This window comes from Rhea pennata, chromosome 3 (assembly GCF_028389875.1).
Source record: "Rhea pennata isolate bPtePen1 chromosome 3, bPtePen1.pri, whole genome shotgun sequence".
Lineage (NCBI taxonomy): Eukaryota > Metazoa > Chordata > Aves > Rheiformes > Rheidae > Rhea > Rhea pennata.
In genome coordinates, this window is record NC_084665.1 from 105718418 (window position 1) to 105740873 (window position 22456).

General features: G+C 32.1%; 1 protein-coding gene across 1 annotated transcript in view; it reads left to right on the forward strand.

Moving 5' to 3' along the window:
• Positions 1-22456, forward strand: part of CSMD1 (CUB and Sushi multiple domains 1) — a 1182441-nt gene that overhangs the window by 832275 nt on the left and 327710 nt on the right. The window contains exon 11 of the mRNA XM_062571121.1: positions 16187-16290. Coding sequence (XP_062427105.1) covers positions 16187-16290 — 104 coding nt within the window. The remainder of the gene's footprint in view (positions 1-16186; positions 16291-22456) is intronic.

A 22456-nucleotide genomic window follows, 5' to 3' on the forward strand; every position in this document is an offset into this window, starting at 1 on the left:
CCTCACGGTCAGGTGGAACTTCCTGTGCTTCAGAAGGTCTCTGGTAAATTGTTCCAGCATAATGATATTAATTCAGTTCACCTTCAAGAAATACTCTTTCTTGTCATCCTTCTGGTATCAAACAGATGAAGTTAGCTTGTAGTAGTAAATATCAAAAGAGAATTTTTAAAAATCAGGAGGATGATACTTTTTTTTATTTTACTGTATTCTTGATGAAGCTCTATGGGTATTAACAACTAAAAAAGCCTATCAAAATAATACAGACTAGATTTTTTTTTCACCTGCTTTGCTAGCATTAAAGTTTGGTGATTTTTTTATTTAGTTTCGTAAATTCATCTTCTAAATTCTAAAGGCCTGAGGAAATGTTAAATTCTTGCTTCCTGATTTTAAGGTGAATTTTGGTACCTCTATCTGATCTGAGACAAAACTGAGGAGTCTATAGCTGCCTTGTAGCCCATTAAATTCTACCTCTATTGAAAGTCAGCGAGCGGTAAGCTCACATGCTGAATCACATAAAATAAGACAGGAATAGAAAAAGCGATACTGGCTACTGTTGACATTCAAAATGTTGAGTTCTCTAACAAAGGTACAACATTTTTGGTGCTGTAGGAAAATGCTAATATCACAGTCCAAAGGTCCCTAATGAGATGGAATGGGCTGAATTCATCACCGCAAGCCATTTTCTGAGGCTTTCTACATATTCATATTTGCCCTTGGTTCACATTTTTAGATTATTTTTGCTATCACAGAATGAAAAATGTTTTTAATAACAATGGAGAACTGCAATTTTGTACGACAACACTGAGAAGAAGAGAAAATTCTGGAACAAATATTTTCATAGTAGCATTTTTGAATAGTGTGTTATAACAATGGACAGTTGGCAATAATAGAAGCGAAATCAAAATATGCTTGCACTATGATCTTCTAGATCATACTGAATATAATGGTAAAATAAGAAGTGTTTTACATTATCTTCTCACTTTTTTCTCTGTTATATGTATCTGTGATGTCTTAGAAAAAAAGTGTTTAGTTTAAATAAATAATCTAAATATTAGTATCAAAATGATAAAATTAGTCCTTTGTGCCAGATGGTTACCAGATTCAAATATATTTTTTCCATACAAAGTACCATGCAGAATGTCTATAATATTGATACATTAGTAAAGCTTTTATTAAAATCATTAGAATAAATCTAGGTCTCTAAACCCAGCTGTAACCTTTTTATGGTGACTCAGTATATTTATAGATTGTAATGCAAGCATTTTTTTATTTAGCTAATAAAAATGTCTAGCAAATAGACACTGATCGTGAAAAAGAGTGAATAAAATGGTTTAGAAATGACATTAAAGATTCCACATTTAGAATTAACAACATTAGAGTAATCTCAAATATATTTATTCTTGGTATTTTTATCTCAATTTATAATCCATAAAGAATCTTGTGGTTTTCTTTTTAAAGTGATTAATGGACAGGAATATAAGAAGAACAAATCTCCTTCATTATGCTTCATTTGCATTTCAAAAAGTTTCTTGAAAACTATTATTACATGTAAATATAACATTTTCTGTGATACAAGATCAAGGGTATGGTGAACATAAAGCACATATATCAAGCACATTTTTTTCATTTCATTGAATCTTACTGACAGCTTATGTTTCTTAAGCTGTAGGACAGCTACATGAGTAGGAGTATCCGGCACACGTTATTGACAGGTATTAAGTTCTTCCTTTAGGCACAAGCCAGCCTTCAGTTTAAGGGAACAATAGCACCAATCCTAACACTAATACAACAAAAATAACTTGGCGTTAACAGCCTCCTGTATTTCTGCACTTTATTTTCATCAAAGTTGGATGATTGCAAATTAGAATGTTTTCTATCTAAAATCACAGCTTAGATGGGCATGTTTCAGCCCTTAATAATTATTATGCTCTTGAAAAAAGCTGCTTCTTAGAAATGGCTTAGTATACAACCTCAGCAATGTATTTCTTAAGTAAACTGGGTGACCTTGCTGAGCAGGGAGGTTGGACTAGATGACCTCCAGAGGTCCCTTCCAACCTTGCTGATTCTATGATTCTGTGAAACCTTGCCACACAGATATAAAACTGTATGTCCACAGCAATGAAAGACCGATAAGACTTTTTCCTCAACTGGTAATATGACTGTTGTGATGTAGACTTCTTTGTAGCATGAATTTCAGAAAGTCAGCCAGCTTATTTCACTGATCAATGGGCAATAATAAGGATAGTCTTAGTATTGCTTTGGACTATATTATTTATGCATTTATATCTTCTGCTCCTCATGATATTCTATATCAAGACCATATATATTTTCTGAACTTGACTTAACTTTTTAGTCAAATCTTCCTAATGTTAGAGGTACTTTACTGCTGCAGACTGGAAATTTTAAAGAAATCTAAAATTTTACCTGAAATGTGTATAATTAAAATGACATACTCCATCTATTTATGCAGTGTGATGTTACATTCAATGCATTTAACATCACCTTTACTTTTTTAAAACATACCTATTTTCAAGAAAGCTGTCACAAAAAATGAATTTTTAGAAGCTATGTAGAGAATGGAAAAGGTTTTGAGTAGCTAAGTAAGTATAAAAGATAGGAATTAAATCTGATGGAGTTTTCAAAAATACTACATGGGTTAGAATAATAAATCCCCTTAGCACTCATAAAGTTGGTTCTCTTTTACTGAATAATCATTAGTTAAATAATCAGTTATTAAATAGCTAACTCTACGTAGACTTATGTTGCTTTGCAGCTGAAATCTATTGTGATTGAAAACAGGAGGAGCGCACTCTATCTCCAGATAACCTTAAAATGCAAAGAAAAAGTAATGATGCTTTGATAATTTGTATTTTTTTTTTTTTTTGTTACTATTTCCATACCCAAACTCTACCTCACATCTAGTGGTGTTCACTAATACAACTGTTTTTATACTTGACAATTTATGCTTGGTAATGCTAATAATTCAGTTTCATGAACAAATTTAGTTTTATGCAAAGGTGTGAGGTACAGGCCTACAAGGAAGGAGGAAAGGAGAGAGCAAAACCAAGAAAATTCTGAAAATCTGATAAAATAAGCAAATTAACCAAAAGGCCTTTTAGAAATAGCCTGTTTTAGAATAGTCGTTTGTTATATGATGCAAATATGTTTATAAATGCATAAGGGCTTTAAAATTTAAGAAATAAGTATACTCAGGAATCAAAGGAATAAGATAAAAGCATCCTGACTTAGGACCAAAGGAAGGGGAATGATAATGATTTAATTAAATGCAAAGAAATATATAAAAGAAATCCAAATAAACTAAATAATTTGTGACTTTTCTTGGAGGAGAATATATTATAAGTTTTATTGATTTATACTTACAGCTTCTAGAAAAGCAGTATCAGAGGTCTATTAGAATAAACTGGTTTTCCTGATATAGGTGACATTTTGGTTAGGAATTTTGCTGTCTATTTATTGTGAGTATCAAATTTACTAGCTGACGCTTAAGTAGTATAGGTTTATGATAGAAGTAGGCATGACACTTTTGATTATAAATTTCTAGTTCACAGGTTAAACTGAAATGTACACATTTACTTTCATTCCATACATTTCTTTCAACTTTTCATGCATTTTAAAATCTAAATTATAAATGCTACAAATAGATAATATCATAAATATATAATGAATTTTTATATATGTATATGCATACACAAAAGATTCAACTAGTGCATACTGATATTGGGAATTTAATATATTCAAGTAGTATGTTTATGGAAATATGTTATGGAAAGATCAGATACTGAAAGTAACATCACTTATGTTTCCAAATGTTTTCAGGTATAGTATAGCTTGGTCACTGTGTTTCTGATAAAAACTCCTGTTTCCCTCAAATGCAATAGACCTGTAGCATACTATGCCAGTGTAATTCTACTGCCTTGTGGACACTTAAGCTGTGCAGTCATAAATAACAAGAATGCATTTATATTCAGTTTGAATTAAGCTTTTTAACAGCTCTTTACAAAAGTAAATTAAGCTTTTAAAACAAATTCACTGTAGACACCTGGTCAATTAGAGAAACTGCTGTCACAGCCAAACCAAGTAAGCCAAAGCCACATGTAGGTCAAGAAAAGTTTAGACAAGCTTGACAAACCTCAATACTGAAGTCTTGCAAATTCAGTACAAGGCTTCCAGCCCATTACTAGGAATAGGAATACTGTATTAAGGGGCTAGATGGTTACAAGGCAGTTGGACCTGAAGAGCAGCAGTGAAGTCAGCTGTAATGGACAGTTATTATAGGTGACTGATCTGAGATTTCAGTGCTAGTTGGGGCTAGACTTATTAATATGTAGGTATACTTTTATAAGAAAACATTTATAGCATAATACATTATACCATGTCTGTTTTCATATTTGCTTCTCTTATAGTTCAGCGTACATAGTTTCAAGGTGCTATACTTCTCAGCTGAAGGATAACAACAGATATTTATTTCTCAGAGGTGACTCTTTCAGAAGTCCGTGTTCATTCATATTTTGGAATGATCACTGCTCTTTAAAAAATGAACAACCCCTAGTGAAGCATTTATATACCTATCTCTGTATGCATTGCTGTATGTATGACTATATGTTTGTGTATATGTATAGGCAGGTACAGCTACTGTATCTGGTAATACCAATCAGTAGTATTACAAAGATCTGAATTGCTTTACGGTATGCATATCTGGCAATCTGTTGAGTTTAATAATCTACTCTTACATTATACTATAGTATCCTCAGTATATGTAACTCAAGTGAGCATTGAGGAGGTCAGCCCAAGGAAACATAGCGATAAAGAGCAAAACAGTGTTTTTCAAAGATTACAGCTTGAACATTCTCTCCAGAAGTCCAAGCAGATGTCCACATGGATTTGATTCATGCCTGCTTTACACCTTTTCGTCTACAGTTAAAGGTGTTTTATCATCCATATCTTAAGTGCCAGGCATTTAGCTATGTTTCTGTTTCAACTCAGCTTTAAAGTCACTCTCTTCAGGCATGTAGATGACTTACACTTCCCATCACACAGGGTGTGCTTATGACACAGCAGGAAACTGTCATTCTTGTTGCTGCTCCAAAGTCAGATTTCAGTTAGAAAAGAGCTGTAGATATTGTATAAGTACAGGAAAGTGAGAAGCCCAATGCTATACTCAAATTTCCTTTCATCCTCTCACTAAATTCCAAAATTAACTTTTCAGGTCCTCCAATATCAAGCTGAAGCAAACAGTTCTTACATGTGTACAGCTGTGCGATACTACACTTCTGTTAATTTTGGTGTATGGGATCATCAGGTTTATAGTTTGCATCATACATTCTTTATTATTCTTTTTGTCACTTAAGAGCATCATATACCTGATAGTAAAGGCCATATTTTATGTTTTCTTGTAAGTTCTTCCTTTCATGTAAAAAGGCCACCAGTTTTTATTGCATATATATGACCTCAGAATATGATGTTTATTAAATTTTAAAATATATTTGTTTACCTGTATCTTATTCAAATTCTTTCTTTTTTTTTTCTTTTTTTTTTCTTTTTTTCATTTTCATTTCAGGCTATAAAGAGTGATACCTTTTGTTGGTCAAGTGTTATAAAGTAGCTGTAGTCCACAGGGACATTTAGTGATCTATTTTTGTTATGGAGTGCTGGGACAGAGTTTTGTCATGGTTTTTCAACCTCTTTCCTTTAATACAGTTCCTTTATTTTCCTTCAAGATAAATCAATTTTACTGAAGAAGACTGAATGTGAATATGCTTTATCAACACCCCTAAACTTTGTATTGCAAAGGTTCATTCTGTAGCCCTTAATGATAAAATAATATCATTCATACTAAATTCATACTAAATATAATAAATTCATACTGTATTTATACTTTGAGTAATGTTCTACAGTATTTTGTGATATACTGCATCTTTAAATGCATTTGTATTAACATATGGAAATTATGATAATAAAATATGAGAATGTATTCTTGTGATGTTCCATACAATTATAAAATCAGAATTAATGTGATAAACTAATGACATTTTGCTTTTAATGTTTATGTTTAGTAACATAATAAACAAAATAAATTACAGGAAGACAAGAACATTATTTTGCTAATTAGCTAAAAAGGGCAAAAGTAAGTCTGTAACTATGCTTAAGTTTTTTTGCAGTTGTTTCGTTGACAAGTAAATCAGATTTGTACCATTCTTATATCTTAAAAGTTACTTTATTCAGTCACTGACCCAGATTGTTTGAAGAATGTTTTACACTATATTTGTTTCTATCCAATGGCCGCAAGTTTCCAGATGACTATAAAAATTTTAACAAGATAGTCATTAAGTCTACACCTATTTTGCAAGTAAGATAGCTTATTTAAAACTAGTCTAAAAGCCTTTGAACTTTACCGGTAAAGATATTCTTTCTTTTTTCTGTTTTTATTGTCAGTATATTTTGCTATTAAGGAAAATTAAAACAGTTTGCACAGAGTAAATTATGTATAAGTTATACACTGTGATTTAAAAGTAAGTCACATAGCACTGCGGAGGGAAAACTGCAGCCACCCTTTCTCCTGTTCTCTTTACATTTTAATGGAGTTTTTACAGAATCCTCTCATTACAGATGATGCCTAAGTGAACTTGACAGAGACTATTCTGTTTACCCATACACAATTTGAATTAGATCCCAATAATGGCTTGTGCCCCAATGTGTTCTTACAGTGCACTCTTATCTGCATACTTGAGGAGATTGCCATATGGATTTGAACTCATGCCTTAAGATCATCTTCCATGATTCTAATCTCATTTTTTATCAATATAGGTCAAGAAAGGTTCTACTCAAGTTCTTGCAGATGCAAATATGTAAAATCAACCTGTAATCTTTAGAAGTCAACCATATTTAACATTTTCTCTTAACATAGATGAATTTTAGAGAATGGAACAGGGTGAAAATAAATATATTAATGATCACTGAGGTATGAAGGGGCTTCTTTATCACCAGCATAGGATTTGAGAAGGTAAATTCAGGTAGAGGAGACTACATATTAAACTGAGAAAGGTAGATTTTTATTACCAAAAAAACATAGTAAGTACATAATTGGCTTTTGTGTTGTGCTTTTTATTTTTAGAAATTTAATAACTAAAAGCATTGCTGAAAAAAGCTTAAAATGTATATGCTGCCATCACTGTCATTATTCTTCTGGGGTTGAGGAGAAACTATTTTATCATTATTTATCACTATTTTATCATCACTCGTAGTGAATTAATGTTTAATGTATTTAAATACAAATTCATTTTTTGTGCAAACAATTTTAACATTTTAGTTTATAATGTTAAGAGAATTATTCTATATGATACACAGATGTATATGATCCCTAACATGTACTTGAGAAACTTCTAGGCAGAAAATAAGATTAGTATCATTTTTAGAGCAAAAATAAAAACATAAATGTGTTAATTCAAAACATCTCAGAAGATTCCTTAACTAGATAAAGCTGAAAAATCAATCATCATCAGGACTTGATTCTGAGTGCATATTTTTGTAGAAATGCTGATTAAATATTGCTTATTATTGATTTGATCAGAGGCTGAAAACAGTACTAGAAACAAATTGAAAACCGTGACTAAGCAGATCAAAACTTTAATATACTATTATGTTTTGTAGGATTTTTTCTTTCTTTTTGAGTAGTAACTCTGTCAAATTCACCTTAGTGAAGAAGTACTCGCAATTTTATTTGGCAGGATTATCATCCTGAAAAGGGTTCGGTTTACTTCCCAAGTGTAGGGGGCTCAGTGTATGGAGTAACCAGTTACTGTGGCTCAGCAAAACGTCTGTAGCTAGTTAAATTGCAGTAACTTGTATGCTTTGATTTATATTACTATATTGAATTTGCTTGAAACGTCCCCTTGAGTCTTCTGTACCAAAATGAATCTCACAGCTAATGGAATTCTGTCCTGTTACAGAAATGAGTGGAAATTCAGTAAATGCAATTAAGTACAGTAATGGGGATCCACATATTCATCTGCATAAACTGAATGCTTGGGAAGAGTTGATCACGTTGGAGCAGGAGTTCCCTCCCTCGGAGTAGGAGCTAGAAAAGTCAGAGAGAGAGGAGAGTCCACCCGAGGGATTTCACATCCCTTTGACTTAGATGATTGCCTTTGGTTTGTTTGGTCTATTCTTACCTTGTGTTATCTGGCCAGTACTCTCCTGGACATGATTGCCTGTGTTTCTTTTATCCAAAGATTAGGAGAGGCTACACTTTTCTTAGGACAGCACTTGGCCACCATGCCCTGTCAGATTGCAAGCTCTGAGGAACCAGATGAGTGGGCTCTGCTGTGTCCTGGTTTTCAGGTATTTGTCTTTAGCAGATTAGATTTCGGGACAGTTAGATTAAAAGGTGGCCTTGTACACCTGAGGAACACCTAGGAACAGAACCCTGAGCAATATGGAGTGGAAAAACACTGAGTTTACGATCACCTGCTCTAGATTTTTCAGTTGGAATATTTATGCTTAACCTAACTGGCATATATTGTGAGAAATACATAATATAGTATTTAATCACATCAAAGTAAGATTAAGGCATGTTATAGAGTTCAGAAATCGAGCTCTTTGCTAGAGGTGTACAATGCTCATGTTGAGAGTTTCTACCTCTTCATTGTCACTGGTGACTCAAAGTGACTCCAGCCCTGGCAAGCCAGACGCGGCCAGAGGTGCCGCTATGTCAGGTCGGTGCGCAGCCTGCAACCTTCCCCTCCTTGCGGTGGAAAGAGATCATATTTACTGAGCTACATCTAAACAAAGTATGAATGATTTGGTCTTGTGGTGAGTAAGTGAATATATTTGTTCCTTGTATGTTGAGTTTGATATAAGGATCCTAGTTTGGATAGCAATTTTCCAAGCAATACAAGATGCAATCATGCGTGTGACCACTTCAAAATAAGCGGAGAATTTTATGAAAACAGCTGTGGAGAAGTGTCTGATACCTTTGAATGGAAAAGAAATGGGTTAGTGTTATTGTTACCTTGCAATAGTACATCTGCAGATAAAAAATTTTTAGAAAGGATGCGTTGTTGGGCATTATGCCTGACTGCTTAGGCCAGGGCAGAGCTGATACAACACAAGTCAAGCAGAACAAGAAATTTTGCAAATTCTAAATGGAAGTCAGGCAGGATGAAAAGACATCTTAAATGACAGAAAATATGAAGTGTGGACTTCCGAATTGAACCCAAAGAAGGATCAGCTGTTTCTGCTATTTCAGAAGGATCTACTCTGCATTTACTCTCAAGTTCATTTCCATAAATGTTCTTTAATTAGCACAGTAACATACTTATTTTGTCAGAATTTCTAACTTTCTTCTCAATATGTCTGAGACCTTTACATTTTCTTTTCTAAATAGAATTAAAAAGTAATTGAACTCTGAGAATATATGAATTTCTAGTAAATTAATTCTAATACCTTATGCATTTCTGAAATAAAGGCATTTTCCAACATGTTCAGCTAAAGAAGAACTCACATTTGTGAGTTCTTTTTTTTTGAGAGAAAGACAGAGAGAGGCAAAGAGACAAAAGAAAAAGGATAATGGCAATGAAGGGAGGAAGGAAGGTGAAAATCTAGCATTAATTCATATATGTATATTATAGTTACTGAGAGTCTCGGGAATTTTAGTTGCTAGTATGCCATTTATTTTCTTTGCAGGTTTAAGCATATTTTCTCGTAAAATTGATAAACTGCTTGAGTTTAGACAGTCTATATATCATAGTCACTACAAATTTCATCTTCAAGCATTCTGGAATTATATCTCCATGAAACCTCTGATGAGCATTGCCAAATGAAAAGAATTACACAGCATACAACTTTTAAATAGAGTTCTGTGAAGTTATCAAGGTCTCTTTTGCTCAGTGTGCCACAAGCCTCTTCCATGTTGCCATCCACCTACATTTTAACAAAAGATACCCTGTTATAGCATTGATTTAGCTTTAGAATTTGAAAATGAAGATTTTGTGATTCTTGGGGTTGTACATTTATTTTTTCTTTTAAGAAAACAGCAGCATCATTTATAGTATTATTATTATTATTTGATTTATTATTACTTGCTTTTTATTATTATTTAATTTCCTGCAAGTGTGGCTGTGTATTAGGTTCATTTGCAAATCATTAGTAGTTGTTAAGAAGAAAATAAGTTTCTGAGAATGAGAAATATAAATCAAAATTACAATACTGAAAAATGAATGATTTTCTGTTTATAGTTATTTTTAAGTAAGTGTAATTGTTAAACAAAAAATAGAACCCAAAAGCCTTCAAGAACTTCTTCAGAATAAAACAAAACAAAACAAAATAATCCAAACATTTTCTGTAAATATTCTGTCACTCAACAAAAGCTGAAGAAATGAAAATTTTGCCTAATAATTCCAATTTTTTTGGCCTACGTTTGTCTCCTTGGAAAAAGACTGTTTCAGTCTGGGAGTTATGATTTATTCATTTTTTTGTCTCATTAATTGCAGTTGTACCTGTACATGCCAAGTTAGGAAAAATACTTCTGTGAAAAATAGTTTACCTTTCAGAGGCTTTGAGGAAATAGAAATCTATTGTTTCACAATGGAAAATGGAAAAACAAAAAAATATTTTGGTGTTTATTTGACTTTACAAAATGTGGATCCCAAGGGTGTCAGATACCATGTAATTTATGTAATTTCAGTGTTTTAAGAGGAAAATTTAATGGTCATAAAGTTTTCTATATTTAAAAACTTATAATTTCTGAATGAACAACAGTTAAAAACAAATTTAATATCTGCGATTAAATATATTTACTGATACTCAAGCAGATTCCTTGGTAGAATGAAAATGTGCATAGACCCAACATGTATTACTTTAATGGGTTAAAATTTTACTGAACCGTCTTTCCTATTTAGGAAACCACAGATCTACATTTGGAATCTCATATATATGTAATTCTGGAAGCTCTTGCTAACTGAAATTTCATTATCCAGATGCTAAATTTGTTATGAGTGATATTACGTATACACCTGTATTTCATGTGTGAACACAGGCATTTATGCCTTCTGATGAAACTGGTATTCTTAATTTTTCGTATCCACTTACGGTGCTTGTGTGTCAGATACCTGGCCCAGTCTGATCATTGAGGGGAATTTAGACAGGACTGTGAAAATAAACAAGATACTATTTATATGCAAGAATATATATATATATATATATATATATATATATATATGTTTTGTGCAGACTGATCACTTGTTTTAAAGATAATTATTTTTGCTCTTTCTGATCTTAGTTCATTACTGTTTTTGATTATTGATTATTATTATTCATTAATAATACTTCAACCTAGTACATGTTTCTTGTAGTAGTAAAATATCTGAATCTATAATAATATCTAGCCTACAACTAAAATGTTTATGATTTTGGATCCATCAGTTCTTGACCATCACCGTAAATGAAGATTTTTAAAATGCCTTTTAGGACAAACTTAAAATATTGATTGTCTATTTATTTAATGTAATTTTTCAGATATTTAAATAAAAATGTAAACATCATCTTCCCCCTGGATTTTTAAGAAACCTGAAAGTAAGTTTCTCCTATTCCTGGTAAAAAATCCACTGAAAATATATTTAATTGTTCTTGCCGCCTTTCAATTCTATATCATTTCAAGGAACAAAGTACTGCCTAACTAACAGAGATCTGAATTAGGAGTCTGGTTAGTAACATTTCTCAGATTACTGATTTCTCTTTGGCAGTTTACAATTTGTCTGTATTTTGGTCTTGAACTGTAGTACTAAGGATTGACTTCCTTTGTAAAGCATATTGATATATTCTAAGAAAAATTATTTGTAAACTTGTTACAATTTCTTATTTAAAAAAGAAACAAAAAACACTCCTTGAAATTTTTGGAGTCATTAATCAAAAGAGAGAAGGAAAAGAAGGGGGAAGGAGAAGCTTCATCTCCTCTTTGTGGTCATACACTTTTTTCTAATGTGACTAGAGGTGGCAAGGGCCACAGAAGAAACAGCAGGCAGTGGGCAACACAGTGCTAGAACAAGCTTGACAGTGTGTAAGGCAGTCATCAGTTTCAGAATATTTAGTGGATTATGTTAACAAAGGTGGCGTTTATTGGGAACTGAATTCAGGGTCTAATGAAGACTCCTACATGTTGACTTTAACCCCATCGTTGTCTACAGGTGCGTTGGGTGCTTGGGCTTTCGCTTTAGTCACTGACATACATGGAAGTAAGTGGAGCAAATACTAGCAGCTGGCAAGCAGAATAACTCACCGAGGTCCATTAATTGTGTTGGTCAGATCTTTACTGGGAACACCTAATATGTTGGAATGTTGTACTTAATAAAGCTATAGTTCAGCTGAATATTTTCTCTGATGCTTTATGTTTCAGAATTTTGTTATTCTGACTGATGATTTAACAGTGCCGAAGTCCAGATAGATTTACATTTTTGCAGTAAGAGATGCCTGAGAGCTATATTGATAATAAATTCCTATTATTTGTAATATTTTCCAAGTTTTGTTTTTATAAGTCTCAGAAAAGAGACAAATTATAGTAATTTCTTAAAGAATCTTTACTGAAAATGTTGTCTCTTAAAGAAACTCCCCCATTTTTCAAAAAGCGTTTCCATTCATGTATTTTCTTCTTGCTTATTGTTACCCTGGTCTCAGTATTGCCACCATACTTCTATCAAGCGTTCCTCTGCATTTATAACTTCAAGATGGTGTATACTCACTGGTCAGGCTAATTTGACGTGGACTTTCTTGTGTTTCTTGAGTTGAAGAGAAGGAAGCCATAGTTCATAAATTATATGGCTGGTTATATTTGTATAAGAGCTACCTAGTTTTATTGCTATTTCTAGTCAGTGATCTGTGTCTCTTCTTCAACAGGATTTTGGGCATAGTCACACTGCTTTTAAGGTTTAGAGACAGATTACTATAGGAGGAGTGGGCTAGGGAAACAGTACATTTTTGAAACAAAGTTTTACAGCAGACTGGATCCATATGTATGTTCTCTAATCCTGATTCATCACTAGACATTGCTTCTTTATTACTTTCTTCTCTAAGTAAAATAGATATTCCAAAAAACAGTTAGTGCTCTGGTTTAAACAGCCAGCTCTTTTCTTTTTGAAAAATTTAAAAGGGTTCAGGAAACTGAAAGAGTATAGTAATCCTTCCATGCTTGTGAATGTAGCAATATTTTATTTTACTTCTATGTTCCTTTCAGCATAAGGTGCTTATGAAAGAAGAGGAAGAATCAAAACCATTTGTATGATCACATATTATTTTCAAATTTTATACAGCAGCAAGGAGAAGATTAGTAGATAAATACACTATTATATTTGAAGCTAATATGACAGTGAAATAGAGTAACTTGTAATAGTTGCAAACAGCTTTCATTAAAAAGCTGTTATAACAAAAATATTTTCTGTTTACAATTTTAGAACTTCAATTTAGGGATCCTCAATTCTTTTTTCTCTAGTCTCCATACTTTTTTACTGTGTGTGAAGGCAACAGATTCTCTCATTTTATTTTCTTGTCTTCAAGAGAAGCTCTGTCAATGATCCCTTACTTTTTTATCTGATGTATTTTTACACAAGACCTATTTCCGTTAGTACCTGTTTACTCATTAAAATTTGTTTGCTTGATCTGTTTGTACATTAAGAGAGCTCTTGCAGGTGGATAGTCTTCTCTTCTGCTTTCATCTTAAAACAAAACTACACTGCTCTCACTTTGTACTTTCTCTTTATTATTATGTGAATTACTAACATAATTAAGAATTATAATAAAGTCAGTCTTAATAACAGTGAGAAGAACATGCACACCTAGGCATTTTTGGAAATATCACCCTGCAGTGTCACCTCTTGCTTCTTCCAGGAAGGATATCCATACTGAAATTTCTGTTAGTACAATTCCTGTTCTGTCTTCCCCCATTATTTGCTATAGCAATTATGCCAGCAGAAGTATAATGTGTGGAAGTGTCCAAGATAAGTAATCATTCTGTAATGGTTATAAGGGAACTTCGTCTCATGCATTTAAGAAAAGAGACAGGATCATTCTACTGTGAGAGATACAATTAGTCACCCAGATTAGAAGTAATTTTTACATTTCCTTTTGTAAATGTTTTTTAAATCAATTCAGAGCAAGCATATTTAATGATGATATATATTATTAGATAATATTTAGTGTTATTATATTTAATTGCAAAGTAACATTGAATCTGAAGAAGTGTCTAGTTCCCTTTACTGGTTTTCAGTATATGCATAATATTATTTAACTACTGGTAGGCATATTATTCTTGCTGATACTGGTACCCACACAGAAGTGTCTTGCATTCTTTCTCAAAAATAAATAAACAAACAACCCTACCACCCTACTTCTAACAAATCTTAAAAATTCTTCTAAGGATGATCACTTTCATCTAAGGTGGAAAAAACTTAACCTATGTAAGCATTAGTTTGCCTTAGGTCATCCAGACTCCCAATAGAGTCAATGAAAAAAGGGAAACTCCAAATGGCCATTTGATCCTTCTTGAGACAGTTAATGTGAATTGTGGTCTGTATCACTGTTTCTCTCCACTGGCAGTAGAAGCAGCTGTAGACTAAATGTTTAATTTTCACACAGTGAAATTTAGATTTTATGAATCATATTAAAGGAATTTAAGTTAGATTGCTTGACTCTCAACCATTTGAATGTTTGAAATATCCTTTCCTGTGTGTGAAGGTGATATGTATTAGCATAGAATATGATTAGTAGAGAAGAGAAATTGCATAACAAGATTCTGTTTACTAGTAACTAACATTTCTTCAAATACAATACATTTCTCCTAAAGAAATGAGTGTGACGTTTCTTAGATGCTTAACTATATCTTTAAATCTTCCATTATGGCTTATATCCAATTCCTTTTTTTGTAATTTATTTTATAACTAAAGATATGGAGGTTTATATTTGTTTTAAATTGCAATGTAAAGGAGTTTCTGAGTTTAACAAAAACAACGTATTAAAATAATGCATTACCATATTTTTCCAGGAGAACATTCTATCAGCTTTTTTTTTTTTTTCTAAATAAATTTAGGATTGCCTTGAAAGTAATTGTTTACAATGGTCAGGAATGAAATTTTGCATGCTAACTGGTATTATAATCTGGGAATATTAGAAAGTACATCAGGAACAGGCGGAAACATGAATTATTTAGTTCACAGTATGCTGCATGAAATTCTTATGATTTTTGAAATATTATTTAGGTAAGAAAATACACTTTACCTCAGAATATGGCAGATTGACAAAATATGCTATAAAAGACCCATATTAGATCACAGAACCAAAACTCTGACTTGTCAAAATAAAGATACAAATGCTTATTCTAGTGATGCTTTACAAAGTTATGTCTATCCTTGAATATATTTAGTTTTCCTTAAACGTTCTTCTACTACATTTTTGTTTTTAATAGCGCTACTGTAATTATTAACACTGTTTTAAAATGAGACCCCTTACGAGGGTAAATCAAAATATGAAAAGGTACAGGATATGTATGTAGATATACATACTGCAGAAATCTATTTTTATACTTTATTTTGTCTCATAAAACTACAGTTTCAGAAAATTATAAATTTTCAAACAATTTTGAACAAAATATTTTTAATTTTTATGATTAGACATTGAGTGAAATTTAATTTTAGTAATTTACATAAGGACGCTTCTGCTTTTGTATTTCTGTGCAGCCTCCACCGCCTTCTCATGAAGTGACAGTTTATACCTGCCATCTTTTATTGTATAATGTAACTAAGAAGAAAAATATTAAGAGGTTTTAACTTCATATACTTTAAGCATTATCCTATATAATTTTTACTGAATTATTATAGTAATCTTTAAAACAATTTTTCAGTAATAAGGACAGTTGTTATCACCAGCTAGTGGTGACTGCTGTCTTTAACACTTGATAAATCTAAAATACTACACCAAAGACTTCTGTCTTGGTACTAGAAAATACAGAAATTTATTTTTTCACTTTTTTGTGTCTTTTCTGTATCAAATAAGAGTAAGCGAAATCAGTACACCTGAATACTTTATGACTTGACTTACGCTAGTCAAACTTTTTATTCTCCGTAATTAATAGATCAGATGACCTGTATCTGTATTTTGAAATAACTAACTTACGTCATTTTAATAGGTCATAAAGCTTGCTTTTGAAGAGTTTGAACTGGAAAGAGGCTATGATACCCTTACAGTTGGAGATGCTGGGAAAGTTGGTGATACCAGAACAGTGTTGTATGTGTAAGTATAGAACTTCAACAGCTTTCTTTGGAAATTTGCTATCATAGGTTATTTATTCTGAGTAATATCTATTTAACTTTCTAATATTATTATTTTCTAATATAATGTAAGCTTGTATTTAAGATATTGTCAAAAAATAGTTAATTACAAAACCCCTTACTTTATGCCCTCTGGGTTAATGGAGAGGGTAGGCTCCTGTAGAGAGTGGATTCATTTCATCTACCTTAGCCATCCTATTTTTGGATGAGAGGAATTACTTTAACAGATGCTCATTTTCCTTCACTTGATTGTAAAGGGAACTTATCACAAGACATTCAGCTGTACATTGTAGATGGCTAAGTTAGCATGTTGTGTGTTATTTCACAATAACATTATTTGACATTGTATGAAATTTACTGGACAAAAGCAGTATTGAACACATTTGATAAAAGCATCCATCATAATTTTATATTTTGAGTCACTTTTTGGACCATGTGAATGTTACCATTCACCATGTGAATTACTGAGGTTTTTTGCGTAATCTTAAAAAAATGAGTACAGTTAACAGACAGATATTATTTTAAATTAATTAAAGTATTTTGGAAGGATGAGTCTGGAGGAAAACAACTCCCTTTTAAGTATTTGTTTATAAATTCCTAATGTTTTTTAATTGATACTCTCTGAAATATGTTACCAAAGACAGTACATAGAACATGCCTTGTTTAATTGATTTTAAAAAGCTAAGACTGGAAAATGATTGGATTGTTCATGCATTGCATTTATTTCTTGTATTGCAGTTGTAACTAGCTGTTACTAAAGAGATTGAATCCTTTATTTTAAGTGCTGGAAAAATAAAATAAGAAATCATTCCTGGTCTAAGAACTTACTATTTAAGCATAGCACCCGTGTTTATTTTTCCTTCTTATATTTTGCAGACCTGTTACGTACTTCTATGGTCTTTTTTGGAGTGCTAACTTAATTGGTTGTTAGTTGTTGATTGGAGAAAAGATTTGCAGATTTTTCTTTTTGTATTGGGATACACAAATATCCAAACCTGCTTCAGAATGAAGTTTTTGAACTCCGTAGTAAATTTAGTAATCTGAATAGTTCATTCTGTTGTTATGTCGAATCGTTCACTCTGTATATCAAAGTTTGCAATTCTCAAATTACTTACCAAGTAATTATTTATTAAGCTTATTTCTTTATTTTTCTATTTCAAGGGAATTAACCTATGATTACATAATCTATATTTATTTTCTATGACCACCAGAGGAAAAAAAAGCAAAAAAACTCAGCTCATATTAATTGCTATTTTTGGTCTGTATCCAAGAGGGTAGACCCCCATAATCACGTCACTTCCAGTAACTATTTTCCACTCTAAAAATATTCTAAAGATTTCTGTGGCAGATACCCATCTCAAAATCCACTTTAGAATGCACTTGCATTTCTAGCACTAGTGTAATGCTGTAATGCTCTCACTACAGAGACACACAGTACCTATCCAACCCTTCCTTCAATATGATTTTTGACTGAAATAGCTTCTGTTTTATCCTTGTTTCCCTCCAGCCTATCATTTTAGATTAAAGACAGAGGGCAAACACTGTACTGTGTTGTCAATTGTACATTTGATTGAAAAAGGGATATGCAATTAGATAGATCTGCGTTTTGCATTGCAATACTTTCTGTGTTAGCATTGTTCTGAAAATCATTTAATCAAGAACGTAAATGATTAATAACTTAAACACTATGGAAATCCAGGAAGGTCAAAATATGAAATTAGGAATTTTACAATCGTAAGTAGTAAATTTGAATTTTTATTGAGACTGTGTTTTTGGATTGTTAAACCCCAGATGTATTATGCATTATGAAATACAATATATTTAACCTGCATTGCAGATATGCTGCATTTGACTTGCTTTTGAGAAAGGTCTCTTGTAATGCAAAGCAACTTTCTTCCTGAAACATTAGGTGCATTTCTAGACTACATTATGATGAGAAAGCTCATAACTAAATGTCAAAGTGATATTCTTACCAAAATTTTCTGTTAGTTAATTTTAATAACTTCTATTATATTTAATGAGGTTTGAACAGTACCATGCAGTATTTTATTCTTCCCAGGAGAGTGAAGCAGCTTACAGCAAAGATTTTTCTGTCTAGACTTAATTTATAATTTCTCAGGAAGTTTAAAATAAGCTTTTCTTATACTGAGCAAGTTTCTCTTGTCAGCTTAGATGCCAACATTTTTGCGGAAAGTCTACAAAGTACCGTTGTAGAAGTTCATGTATTTAATTTTAAAGCTCCATATGTTTTTTAAAAAGTAGTTTGAACTGACTATGAGAAAATAAATACTTTTCTACACCCAAACCTAATTTCTAAGTGATTTGAACCTTTTTCCCTCCATATAGTATTGTCATGTCTGAACACATAAGCCTGAGCCTCCTACAGAATTTTCGAGGTCTCAAAGCAGCTAGAGCCCTTGAGGTAGCAGTAGACTCTAGGTGCTTTATCCTAAGCTTAGTATTGATGCCCTACAATGGAGCAGGGCTCAGTTATACCAAGATGTTTATAAACCAGGCATCCAGTGGACACTGGGAACTAGCAGAATAGTAAAAAGAGGAGCTTTAGGAATTTGATGGAAGAAGATTTGGGGAACTGACAAGGATCTCAATATATAAATGAGCAGTCATCACACAAGCTGTATAATGTGCAAATTCTCAAACGTTAGTGATCATCTGTAAGACCTCATAGTTGCATTAGTAATTGCAGCTAGATGAGGGTGGAGAGAGATATAGAGTACAGAGTATACAGCTCAAATTTAATTTCTGGAAGAAATTGGAAAAATAATTAAAGAAATTGTAAGTACATGTACAAAAACACTGAGATGGAATAACAAGCAATATACATTGATGAAGAGCAAATCACTTCAAATTAATTTAATTTATTTCTATGACAGTTTATCCAGCACTGTGAATAGAGTAAAAAAGTGCATGTCTTTCATCAGAAGTGAAAATTATGCTGGGCAGAAATTAAAATAGGAAGAAAACAATTACTCTAGTCACAGTTCACGTTCCTAGTCATAATTAGAACTGACAGTAACATCTATGTATAGAGGGCTTAATGTTTCGCATGTTTCAGTTTTTTAAAACTTCCCTAATTTTAGGGCCTATAGTAACCTTTGCTAAGCTTGCATTTGTAGCAGATTTTACCATCAATTGCTCAATAGCTTAACTAAATGCAGAAATGCTTGTCAGTATATGTATTTTTTTAACAATTGCTTCATTTGGAAGCATTACTTGATAAAAAAAATTAACAGCATTATTTTATGGTGAATATATGCTGAGATTGTTAACTCCGCAAATAGAGCCATAGAACTTAACTGAAAAGTAACCTAATGGGTTTAGGCTATAAAGTTCTGATTGTAGTTATTTTTCATAAATAAAGGAGGCTGATTAGAAGCTAACAACTACTCCTGCAAAATTATCCAGTAGTGCTAACTGTGCATGAGGTCAGAATTATCAGTCAGGACACTTCCTGCAATGCCTCCTTTTGTGCTCTTAAGTTCTTGTAAATGAAACTAACATTTTGCATTAGAAGACTTGCTTTACTTTTAAATGCTTCTATTTAAATATTCCTTTTTGACAATAATGTATTAAAATTTATTTTCCTTTTTTGAATTGAGTCCCTCAATTTATAAATCTACTGTTAACTTTTCATTAATAGAAAGTCAAACAATTTCAATTTTTCCACAGTACAAAAAAAAAAAAAAAAAAAAAAAAAAAAAAAAACTAGTGGGAGATGCTGTTTAGTAAACACTGTTCTTTCCTTCTTTTCACACACATTTTGGAAATCTAATGGGTGTTAGAAAGCACCCTACCTTTCCATAATGGCTAAAAATTAGATTTTCTTTTTATATATCTCAAACACTATTGAGTCTGACTTCCTAATAACTTATTTTATTTCATATTGCTTAAATTCAGAAGAAAAAAAAGTGAGAATTTTTTTGAAGTGGTAAAATGTAGGAGGAAGTATAATTTTATAATACTGTATCAGAATTTCTCCACTGATTAGCTAAGTAGTTGACATTGTTGTATTAAAGGAAAAATATATAGCCAAGTAAAATTGGTGATTTTTACTGACACTTATTGCACATCACAGCTTCAGCAATCAAAAGTTTCAAAGCTTTACCTTGCCATATGGGTACAATTAATTACACAAATAGCATAGTGATTGCCATCTGTGTAGATCAGAACAATACCATAACACTGTTTCTTTAATAGGAAAAGAAAACTTGGACAAACAATGAAAAGGCATTTACTTCAAAATAGGGAAATATTTTCCCATATACAGAACTCAAGGTGTTTATGATTGAATTTTAAAAAGACTTTTTGCTTTATAGGGTTTAATGTCATAGATGTGGATCTATTGACTTCTGAATGCTGTGCTTCATGCAGCTTAATTTATTGTTCTAATGCTTCCAAAACAAACATGCAATTATTTAAAATGTTCTGCACAGTAAGAGAACAGGAAAAGGGAAAAGAAAAGATTGCAGAAAAGGCTCAAAGCTTTTTCACAGAGATAGATATATATGAAATTCTTTATAAATATATATATAGAGAGATGTAAATATGTGTGTGTGTGTACAAAGATATATATACACACAAACACATATATATACATACGTGTGTGTGTGTGTGTGTGCATGTGACTGTATAGAATATCCTTAATTGGAAGAAGGTGTTCTTTTAAAACTACAAATTAATAGATATTAGTTATTAATATTTGTAGGAAATAGGTGCTCAGGTGATATTAAGTTTATCATAAAGGATGATCTGTAAAGATGAAACCAGATATTGTAGCAGAGGTGCTTGAATACATATATGTAGATGAAAACTATGCACTGATTTTTTTTTTTTTTTTAATGAAGGGGAAAAAAACACGTTGAGACTGCAAATATAAAAAATAAAATTTAAAAGATGATTTTTAGACCCTTGGCAATTAGATCTCAGGCCTAAAATCTAAACTTCAGTCTCTTTCATGGATCAAGAGGCATCTCATTCTCAGCCCATCACAACTAAGAGAAGCTTTTGGAGTTTTTTGATTGTTTATTTGTTTATAAAAATAATAAAATATATTTTGAATTCAGTGTATGTGTCTGCAGTCACATACTTTCTAATCTTTTTTTTTTTTGTAATATATTATATTCTTTTTCTATCTGTGCTACTTATATATATTCTTGGTTGGTGCTATGCATGTGTCATAAGCTTTTTGAATTTGAGCATTTATTAAGATCATAGAATCATAGAATCAGTAAGGTTGGAAGGGACCTCTGGAGATCATCTAGTCCAACCTCCCTCCTCAACCAGGGTCACCTAGAGCATCCAGGCGGGCCTTGAAGATCTCCAGAGAAGGAGACTCCACAACCTCTCTGGGCAACCTGTGCCAGTGCTCTGTCACTCTCACAGGGAAGAAATCGTCTTGTACTACTCACATATTCTAAACTAGATAAGAACAAACAATATTTCTGGTCCGGAACAACATACTTAAAAGCATTCCCTTGGCTCATTCTTCTGTGAAGTATGGCACATGGTCAGATGGGTAGATAATCTGAATGTGTAGTTATTGTTTCACTGGGAAAATATTAAAATAAATACTGTTGGATTATTTTTATAATGAAATTCAGTGTCTTTGTGATATGATGACAGTTTATTCTGTTATTTTATTTGTATGCTGCACAGACCTTTATATAGAGTAAAAATATCCCGTGTTACTTAAGCTTAGAATTTTAGAGTTCGTTTTACCTGCATTCAGATATTATCCATGTAGGTCTGATATTGTAATCAAGTTACTCTGTACGAAAAGGGCCATTTCAACACTTGTTGCTTGGTTAGGCAATAGATTTACACATCTGAATAGCCTTTGAGAAATTCTTGCAGGGGAATCACAGCTGACTTCCTTTAGATCTCCATGGTTATCAAGAAGCTTAAGTGAGTTTTACTTCATTGCTAAAAAATTCAAATATTTATATAAAAAAGATTAAAGAGTGAAAAATACAGAGCAAGAAACCTAAACCGTTATGGCCTGGTATTTAGGTTAACTCTTTTATCTGGTAAGACAAGTCAGAATAAATGTTATTACCGTGGTTTCAGAAGATGATGTCCAGTATTTATAATTATTCTTCATCTTTTCT